This window comes from Ranitomeya variabilis, chromosome 2 (assembly GCF_051348905.1).
Source record: "Ranitomeya variabilis isolate aRanVar5 chromosome 2, aRanVar5.hap1, whole genome shotgun sequence".
Classification (NCBI taxonomy): Eukaryota; Metazoa; Chordata; class Amphibia; order Anura; family Dendrobatidae; genus Ranitomeya; species Ranitomeya variabilis.
The window spans coordinates 984,559,609-984,570,305 of NC_135233.1; the positions used below are offsets into that span (position 1 = coordinate 984,559,609).

The following is a 10,697-nucleotide window of genomic DNA, read 5'->3' on the forward strand; positions in this document are numbered from 1 at the left end:
AAATAAGGTATAGTGACACCTCCATAGACATTAATGCAGGACTGGGAATTTCTACTTTATGGTACATTCAGTTTAGCCTGAAATGAAGCTTCTAGGATCACATGGCTGTGACATTGGAAACTGCGACCATTCTGCACCTATCTAGAATGGGATTGGCTGCACTTTTATGCATTGTATAGCTAGTAAGAATACATTATGTCCCATGCAAGATAAATCCACTCAACATGATTCAACAGCAATTATTAAATTATTCATCAGTTATTTGTACAATAAGCGACATAACGTTATTAAGAAACTAACGAGACCTGAGTCAATAATAAGGCGCTTAAATACAGGCTTAGCAAGTAGTGTATGCTTGCTGGGGGTGATAGTACTATGGTAATGGAATCATGTCAGCTTGTCATGTATAGAAATCAGCATAATGTGTACAGACACAAAAATACATGAAATCAACAAATAGATGCTGAAATTATCCCCGGTCTATGCCGCTGTGCAGAAACAAACATTAGCACAAGTTGAAAGCCATTTCTGCTGAAGGTGGCAAATCAGGGTGGGTCTAATCCACTGTATAGGGCAGCTGTAAAGGCTCCTCTCACTGGTGGGAGGACCAGTGTCAGTCCTTGTGCAGTTGCACCATACCACAATGGGCTTTTGATCATCTCACAGCATCTGTACCTCTTTTGAACAACTTTTAGCCTCCTGATGAATCATCTAAGGTGAAACGCGTCGAGGCAGAGGCATAGAGGCAATGTCTATTGACATACGTCATAATGATAAGTAATCTTCGCCCTATTATATCATGTTGTGTCCTGCTATTTCTTCCCCTCCTTTAGTATACCTGTTGACTGTCTAGCCTAGGTTCCTTATATATTATAAACTATTATAGGGCATATTTAAGTGGTTTTTATTATATATTAATAAAATTGAATGTTATGGGTTATACAGTATGTACGCAGTTGTACCATAAGGGAAAGAAACTACTGAAGAATATTATACATGTTAGTTTGTTGGCATACCATCATGCCATATGAGCTGGGGGATAGGAAAATACCAGGACACAGAGTGTTGTATATTGTGTGTATGCCTCCTAGGTCTGTAATGGAGGCCGGTGAAAGTATTGAATGCAGTGTGGGTGATGGGCAGTATCAGGATGACCATCTTGCCTCCGCACTAACAAGTCCCTAATTGTCGGGTTGCATGTATTTATTTAAGCTCTGCACTGGCAGTCGTGTGTCATATACAACACTGCTCTGTTGTCCACATCAAGTCCCTACAACCGGCCTGACGCTGGAGAGTAGGAGCCATCATCCAGCAGATCTGTGCCGGTGTCTTATAGCTCCTGATGCCTCACCATCATGAGGATCACATACATGGTCATCACATGCAATAAACACAGATAAATAATTATATTCTTTGTCCATTAAGTTAAAGGGGTTGTCCTGTATAACCCCGGCCTAATCACCACAGGGCCTCACGTGAAACCAAAACTGTGGGCACTCACCTCCCGTTCCCACAGGGAATAACAGCTCCAACACTACTGGCACAGCACTGCTACAAGAGGTGAGTATCCACTGTTTTTGCCTTACATGGGGCCGTGATGTGATTAAGCTGGGTTGTCCAGTAGTGGGCAACCCCAATAAACCAGAAAAGAAAACAACTCAAGCTAACCCTGGCTGATCCAAAGGTAGGCCTCATTCCCACAACTCCATTTCACAAACATCATTATTATTATTTATTTATATAGCACCATTAATTCCATGATGCTGTACATGAGGAAAGCGGTTACGTACAGGGTTATAGATAACATTTACAGTAAACGAATTTACAATGACAGACTGGTACAGAGGGGAGAGGACATGTTATATCTCTGATGGGACACCAACTTGCTATAGTCTCTGGGAATCAGGGAGATTATAGATTAGTCAGTATTTTTTTCTTAATTTAGAAGCCATTAGAAACACTGAGGACAATGTTCCACCAGGTAACGTGTTATAGTTGTCTGATTTTTGCCAACCTTGGAGATAGAAAACAGCCAATAAAAGTGAATGGGTTCCTTTACAAAACTGGAGAGCACTCAGATGCCATCCGTGTGTTATCCAAATGCCATTATCTATTATCTAATGAGTAGGAGAACTTTGCAATTGTTTTTTTTTTCTTGTTTCTTTTCTTTTTTTTTGCATTTGGGTAAATCTGATGCCACATTGATGGTAAAAACGGACACACAGACCAAAAATGAATGAAAATCGGATCCAGATCACGAAATCATCTGATTGAAGTTTAGTCAAATCTGTATTAATGGTGGAAAGTTCCTCCTAATCTCTAACAATGATCAGCCCAAATTACAATTCAGAAATGTATCTTTACGTATGTAGGCAATTTTTGTAATACATTATCTCATTAAAACATCCAACCCTTTAAGAGTGGATAAAGAAGAGTTCATTCAAAATCTCCATCTTTTCAATCAGAAAAAACACAAACAAATTTTCACCCATATTGGAAACTGTATGCCATCTTTATGTCTGCTTTATGCAGCCATATGGCATCTGGTTTTGATACAAACAATTTAATAAAAAAGGCAAAATATAATTTCCACTGGTAACAATTGTAATGGATCCATAAAAAACACATGACATACTGATGGTAACCTGAGTGTGATGTGCTGCGCACTCATCTACTATATAATTGTCTAAGGGTCACTTCCGTCTGTCTGTCTGTCTGTCACGGATATTCATTGGTCGTGGCCTCTGTCTGTCATGGAAATCCAAGTCGCTGATTGGTCGTGGCAAAATGCCCACGACCTTTGCCACGACCAATCAGCGACGGGCATAGTCCGGTGGCAAAATGGCCGCTCTTTCCTCCCCGCAGTCAGTGCCCGCTCCATACTCCCCTCCATTCAGCCCTCACACTGGGTTAATGCCAGCGTTACCAGAGCGCGGTGTAACGCACTCCAGGACACGCAGCTATTAACCCTGTGTGACCAACTTTTTACTATTGATGCTGCGTATGCAGCATCAATAGTAAAAAGATCTAATGTTACAAATAATAATAATTAAAAAAAGGTTATTCTCACCCTCCGACGTCGCCCGCTGTCCTCGGCAGTGCAAGCGGCAGGTTCCGGTGCCAAGGATGCTATGCGAGAAGGACCTGCCATGACGTCACGGTCATGTGACCGCGACATTATCACAGGTCCTGCGCTCATACCAACCCTGGGAACGGAAGCTGCCATAACGTCACGGTCATGTGACCGCGACGTCATCACAGGTCCTGCACTCATACCAACCCTGGGACCGGAAGCTGCCGCGTGCACCGTACACAGGTGCCAGGACTTCAACGGGCCTTCGGAAGGTGGGTATATGTTTATTTTTTATTTTAAGTCTTTTTTAACCATGCATATAGTGCCCACATTGCTATATACTACGTGGGCTGTGTTACATACTGCGTGGGCTCTGTTACATACTACATCTCTGTGCTATACACTATGTAGCTGGGCAATATACACCGTGACTGTGTACGTGGCTCTGCTATATACTACTTGGCTGACCAATATACTACATACCTGTGCAATACACTACGTGGCTATGTTATATACTACGTGGCTGTGTTATATACTACGTAGCTTTGCTATATACTACGTATGCTGTGTTACATACTACGTAGCTCTGTTATATACTACGTAGCTATGTTATATACTACGTCGGTTGTGTTATATACTACGTCACTGTGCAATATAGTACATAGCCTGTGCTACATACTACCTACATATTCTAGAATACCCGATACGTTAGAATCGGGCCACCATCTAGTTGTATTATAATGGGTAAGTCTGATCCAAAATACAGATCAAAGCAGTGCATGCTGGGATTTTTTACACACGGACCAGGCTTGGACTAGCCAAAAGAACAGGTGAATTCCCCAGTGGGCCTCTATACATAAGTGGGCCTCTCACCAACCTATATAAGCAGCACTTGTCTCAGTACACTTAATGCAGTATATACAAAGGCAGCATCTCATCAATCATTTTACTATTTATCCAATTTATTTTACAGAAGCAGAGGCAAATTTCCTTCCTTTTCCACCACTCTATTCAAGTCCAGAGGAGGCAGATAAAGCTGAAATTGTGATGAGGGGCTGATGGTAGGGCCAGATACCGAATGGCACCAGGCTTCTTATGGTTTAGGAGCTCCATATGGACACTATACATGTAGTGGAACAGTGGGCCCCCAACATCAACGTTACTGGTCTGCCTTTATGTGGAAATGAAAAAGTGGATAATTCTGCACTGCTGGTAGATGGTGACAAATCCAGGTCCACACTAGAAAATAATATGCATTCCTTTCATTTAGTCTGTTTCAAACTACCATACTTCTTCCTCAGGACCCAAAAAAATTGCTTTTTTATGTCCTGAGGAAGAAGTATGGTACTTCATAATGTGTAGACAAAATTTAAAAAAAAGCATATTACCCTAGTGTGGACCTGGATTTGATACCATCTACCATCAGCGTGTAATTTTCCACTTTTTTTGTTCCAAATATTGCTATTTGGTCTTTGGACCTGTGGCCCTGCTGCAGCTGGGATTACATGCTCATTTCACTGTTGTGTGAACACGACATTATCAGGTTAGCACAGCCTTTAATTATTTTATCTATTTTAACCGTATACGACCCGATCACACTTTTCCCTCTTTCTTTGTTTTATTGGTCTGCCCTTGGCACCCCATTCCGGCACTGACCAATTGGCCACATGTAGAAACATCTGAAAACACATTGACTTGCATTGGCCAGTGTGGGTCCGTATACGACCCGTTTGCATATGGGCAACACATGGATGTTTCCTACACTTGTCTGAACGAGACCTTACTCTACTAGTACTTTTACTTTGACCCCCGCTCTTCCCGTTAGCTTCTGACTCTCTGGACAACACAATATGTTGTCCCCACTATGCAGATCCAGTTTGTTTGAGGGAGGAAGAGGGGTTAAATAAAAGAAATAAGGGGAGGCTGCAGAAATTTCACGAATGTTCGCCTGGGGCTGCAGAGGGCGGGGATGGTGCGAGATGAAAGTGAGAGAGGAAGAAAGGAGTCAATTTAATCTGCCTACAGAGCTCTCACATTGGGAAGAGTTAGCAGAGTCTATTGGGGCTGAGCGCCTGACCAGGGACAAATGCATTGTGACGCCGCCTGGGGGCCAGATCCACTCTGCATGGGGGAACAGAGGGGCCCATTCAGCTGCCAGGACTGGAATACACTCAGCAGAGCTGTAAATGTCACACTGAGCAGCTACAGAAATATTTACAGGACCCAATGAAGACAAAGTGGATGATGGGGACACTGAGAAGCAAGAGTCAGGTTATCTCCCACTATAGCGAATCAGTGGCCAACCCTCAACTCCACACAAGGAGGCCTGTATCACCATGATATAGTGGTCAACTGCTCCCAACAGTGTCAGGGACCCCACAACGTTATCACCAACGGTCAAATATTGATGTACCAGTAAATAACGCGCAAAAGTCTGCAGCTTATAAGAAGAGTGGAGTCCTGGGTTCAAATCACACCAAGGACAACATCTACAAGGAGTTTGTATGTTCTCCCCGTGTTTGCGTGGTTTCCTCCGGGTTCTCCGGTTTCCTCCCACATTCCAAAGACAAACTGATAGGGAATTTAGATTGTGAGCCCCATCGGGGACAGTGATGATAATGTGCGCAAACTGTACAGCGCTGCGGAATATGTTGGCGCTATATAAATAAAGAGATTACTATTATTATTATTATTACTAAGAGTGGCCCATATACCTCACCAATATGTATGTGTTTCAGCCTCACTGGGAATCATAAGAGAAAAAAATAATATATATTTTTTTTCAATAGAAAAGATGTAGAATTCTGTATAATCAAATAAAAATCAGACATCATATAAAAATAATTCATTTACTGACAAATGTTAGGAATGGATCTCAGCTCATTTTTCTAACTGACCCCCAATGTGAGTTTTATGATTGGGGATGCACATTCCGTAACTGTTGTTCAGTACAGGTAATAAAAGCTGTAATAAGGACTTACGAAACACTATTTGGATGGATTTCTGCTTAACTTTGCCAGAAGCAATCTGCACGCTGTGTGAAATGGCCATCAGAAGTAAAACACAACAAAGACCTAGTGATGTATTGTTCACAATGCACAAATAATGCTTCTGGAAATCCCCGCTGTTCACCATATGAGCAAGTCAGAAAGCCAATAAACATTTACATAGGTAAGGAACCTATGTCAGCTCAACCAGGAGTCTTTACACCCAGTATAAAATATCAATTGCTTCAAAACATCACCCTTCAATCACTGCACAGACCCCATATTAAACTAAGTGGTTAAGGAAACATTAAGATTTGGCCTTTCTTTGCATCAATTGCCCAATCCATACTGCGCTGATTTTTCTACTATCAGATGGTTGGTGGACAAATAGGACAACTGTTGCCGCCAGCAATGCATCAAGTTTACACGTCAAAAAGAAATCCACATCAATGTGACCTGACTGCGTTTTCACCATCACGTCTACTAGAGCACTGTGAAGGGTTAATGTACAGTGCTGGTAAATGGGAACATTACGTCTTCCCCGAGCTGGTGGCATTTCTTTCTGGCTTTGGAGATTTCCCTACTTCTTGAACTAAAATTAAAAGCAGAAACAAACAAAAGTTTCCTTTTTATCTCCACTAGTTTTTCCCTAATGATCTCCATTTGTTGTGAGCGCATGGACTGGCAACATGTGATATATGGAGATGTATTATCCTTGATGGCTGATTTATAGATATACCGTACTGATAGCAAAATAAATAGTGCATCTATTCTATCAAATTATATGTCTATCTACAAATAGATTCATCTACTTATCTAGTTATTCTACAAGTTTATTTCCGATCTATGACTTTGTCTATGGAACTATCCAGCCATCCATCCAACCATGTAGCACTCCTTATGAGGCAGTCATGCATGCGGCACACAAGGGTTAATGGTTCAGTAACTCTCTTTTCACTGCTCCTGTGCACCCTATGACAGCCAGAGACATTTTGTAGGTAAAAGTGTCCTTTTTTCTTCCCCAGTGAAGAGTCCATAAAACTCTCAGTAGCAGTGGCTATTGAATTATTCATCCCTCATTGCAAGCCCATAATGTCTTTTCTGGGGCTTTTGTGAGGCAGCTTTCTCACTCTTTTCTCCTTGAATTATAAGAAAGGCAAGCCTTCCTTTGTCCATGCCAAGCTGCTTCTAGCTGAAGCTTTGTCTGAGCAGAGCTAAAGTGTGAGTTTCAATGGACTCTCCTCCCTTTGTCCCTCAAGTTCATCTCCAAGTGTAGATCATGTATGGAGGGGCTCTTTTGTCATCCATGGAAAAGTTGTACAAATGTTTGACCAGCTCATTTGGTACTTTTTGTCCCCTCTAGTTCCAATATGCAGATAAAGCTCACATTAATACAGCCAGGCTTAAACTGTCTCATTATACCAGGCTGCACTCACTGCCAAGACCTAAAGTCCTTACTGAGTCTACCTGTCCTAAGCTGACTCTCCCAACTACCTGTCCGAACTGAGTCTGAGTCTACCTGTCCTAAGCTGACTCTTCCAACTACCTGTCCGAACTGTCTGAGTCTACCTGTCCTAAGCTGACTCTCCCAACTACCTGTCCAAACTGAGTCTGAGTCTACCTGTCCTAAGCTGACTCTCCCAACTACCTGTCTGAACGGAGTCTGAGTCTACCTGTCCTAAGCTGACTCTCCCAACTACCTGTCCGAACTGAGTCGGAGTCTACCTGTCCTAAGCTGACTCTCCCAACTACCTGTCTGAACGGAGTCTGAGTCTACCTGTCCTAAGCTGACTCTTCCAACTACCTGTCCAAACTGAGTCTGAGTCTACCTGTCCTAAGCTGACTCTCCCAACTACCTGTCTGAACGGAGTCTGAGTCTACCTGTCCTAAGCTGACTCTCCCAACTACCTGTCCGAACTGAGTCTACCTGTCCTAAGCTGACTCTCCCAACTACCTGTCCGAACTGAGTCGGAGTCTACCTGTCCTAAGCTGACTCTCCCAACTACCTGTCCGAACTGAGTCTGAGTTAGTCATAAGCTGAGTCTACCAGGCCTAGGCTAGGTCTGTGGCACAAAGTGAAGGCAACATGGAGGCTCAGTGGTTAGCACTGTTGCTTTGTAGCACCGAGGTCCTGAATTCAAGTCCCACCAAAGACAATATCTACAAGGAGTTTGTATGTTCTCCTCCTATTTGCTTGGGTTTCCTCCAAAAACATTCTTATAGGGAATCTAGATTGTGAGTCCCAGTGGGGACAGTAATGATAATGTATGTAAAGCACTATGAAATATAATGGCGCTGTAGATGTAGGGATTGGGGCTGAAATTTAGCCCTGACATATGAAATCACACATGCCCATGCTGTCCTCTTCCCCAAGCACCAGACGGGAATATATTACTAATATTACCCTGTCTGGAGGAAAGCACGATTTACTACAAGACCAATATTTCTAATGATACCTCCGTCACAACTCTTAATAGTATGAGTGTCTTGAGAACACCGAAGCAACGTTGCAGACAACATAGCAGACAAGGCAGCCCACGACCGGACAGGCCCTTCTGGCATTTGCCAGAATTGCCAGATGGCCAGTCCAGCCCTGGTGCTATATAAGCAATGAATCTATTTCTTGCATGAATTATGTTTTCTGTTTCTATAACAGAACAGAAAAACTGAACTCAAAATTTTTACTCTCCGGCCTCATTCAAATATCCGTTTTTCACTTACTTGTTCTATCTGAAGTTTTCACAGACAGAACACGCACCTATTACAGTCTATGGAGCTGTTCTCAGGTCCGTGTTTTATTGGGGACCATGACCGGACCGGAAAAAAAAATCATGGAGACATGACTGTTTCTGGTCAGCATCATGGATCAAAATTACCCATGCAAGTTTATGGATCACGGATGTCTAAATGAGGCCTCAGGCCACGTTTCAATATATCACTTTTTTGTGCCCGAACAGATTACAACTGATGTTGAGATGGCCTCAGTTGTCACCCAGCTGTTACACTAGTTTGTACTGCAAGCTGATAGGCCAGATCAAAAAATAGGGCTTGTAGCGTTTTCTGATCTTGGTTCTTGAAGGGACCAGCTCAATAACTGATGCACTCTATGTATGATCCCATACCAAGCTAAGAGATCTGTTCGTGCATCAGTTTCCCTCTGGCTTTTCACTACCAAATGAAAGAAAAAAAAAATTGGATGGCCAAATATATGGAAACCCGGCCTCAGAAAAGGATGGGATCAGTTATCGCATTAGTTTCCCTTTGGCATTTCTATACTACTTGATGGTCTGATATATGTGAACCCTCCCTTAAGCTTTGATGATCTGCTCATATTGACTGGTAATCTTTACATTTGTAGGCTACTAACTTTATGTTTAAAAAACAAAACAAATAAAGTCAATAAAAAAAATTAATAAAGCTCCGAAAAGTCAATCAATTTTAAATATTAAATTATTATTTTAAATATATATATAATTTATATGTATAAAATATATATTGTATATATTATATATAATATTGTATATGTATCATATTCTATAATTTGTAACAATATTAATATTTTCTAACATAAATATTTAATAGATAATATATATTTATATAATGTATTCCTAAACTTATATAAATTATTTATAAATCAGTATGTATATTCTTCTAAAATTATATATATTGTATATTGCAAAAATATGTATATATATATATATATAATATTTAATAATTAGTTAATTAAAAAGCAAAAACTCTAGTGGATCATTTGTAACATTTACACGAAATACCCTCACAACACTATTACATAGCATGTAGGAATTGCAGGATTCCTGTTTCCAATTTATTTTAGGACAAATGTTTCCTTTAGAATTGAATTATTATCAAAGCCTCTAAACAGCTGAAATAAGTTTGTGTATTGCGAAGGAAGTATATGATTTCAATATTTACTGTTGCAGGGCGCACAGGCACTGAAGGGGTTAAGGCGAGGGCACAATCTGGGTCCCTCGACCTTTTAATGAATGGAGAGGGAGAAGAATGGGCTGAGATGGGTCAGATGACAGTTACAGATACTCTTTAATAATAAAGCTTGTGGCTGCTCCCCCATCACCAGCCCAGCTCCCCTCAGACCTGAGTTTGGGACTCCTGTTGCTTCCTATTGATGCCTAAGACTAAGCTGCAAGGCTCTGTAAAGTTTCATTATTAACCCCTCCCATCCCCCACCGACCATCTTCTGCCATTCTAGGACAATGCCCAGGTCCCATAAGAGGTAGAATGGGAAATGGAGGCTTTTGATCTGTGCTAATAGGTGTGAGAGGAGCAATTGCCCTGACACCTCGGTTACACATTACCCCTGATTGCAGCTATAAACAGCACAAATCAGCTCTGTACAATGTCCAGTGTCCACTGTCCGCACACAGCACACAACAGGGAAAGTCAACACCGAGCCCGCCAGCAACAGAGAGCACAAGGGAGTAAAAACATTGTCTAACCCATGGATGTAAGGCTGCGGAGGAAGCCCCCTAAGCCTGAGCACAGGGGTCACATTGTCACCCACAGCCCACAGGGCGCACTGTACCTCTCTCCCTCAGGATCCCGTCTATACTGTGCTTAGTCCTCTTCTCCTGCTCCTCCTGCTCTTTCCTCTCTAGATC

General features: G+C 41.8%; 1 protein-coding gene across 3 annotated transcripts in view; it reads right to left on the minus strand.

Annotated features, from left to right (window-relative positions):
• The window catches only part of PAX3 (paired box 3), a 99,982-nt gene that overhangs the window by 72,922 nt on the left and 16,363 nt on the right, over positions 1 to 10,697 (minus strand). For all 3 annotated transcript variants that reach the window (XM_077290877.1, XM_077290876.1, XM_077290875.1), the window contains exon 4: positions 10,622 to 10,697. This exon is cut by the window's right edge and continues 59 nt beyond it. In XM_077290877.1, the coding sequence (XP_077146992.1) occupies positions 10,622 to 10,697 (76 nt within the window). The remainder of the gene's footprint in view (positions 1 to 10,621) is intronic.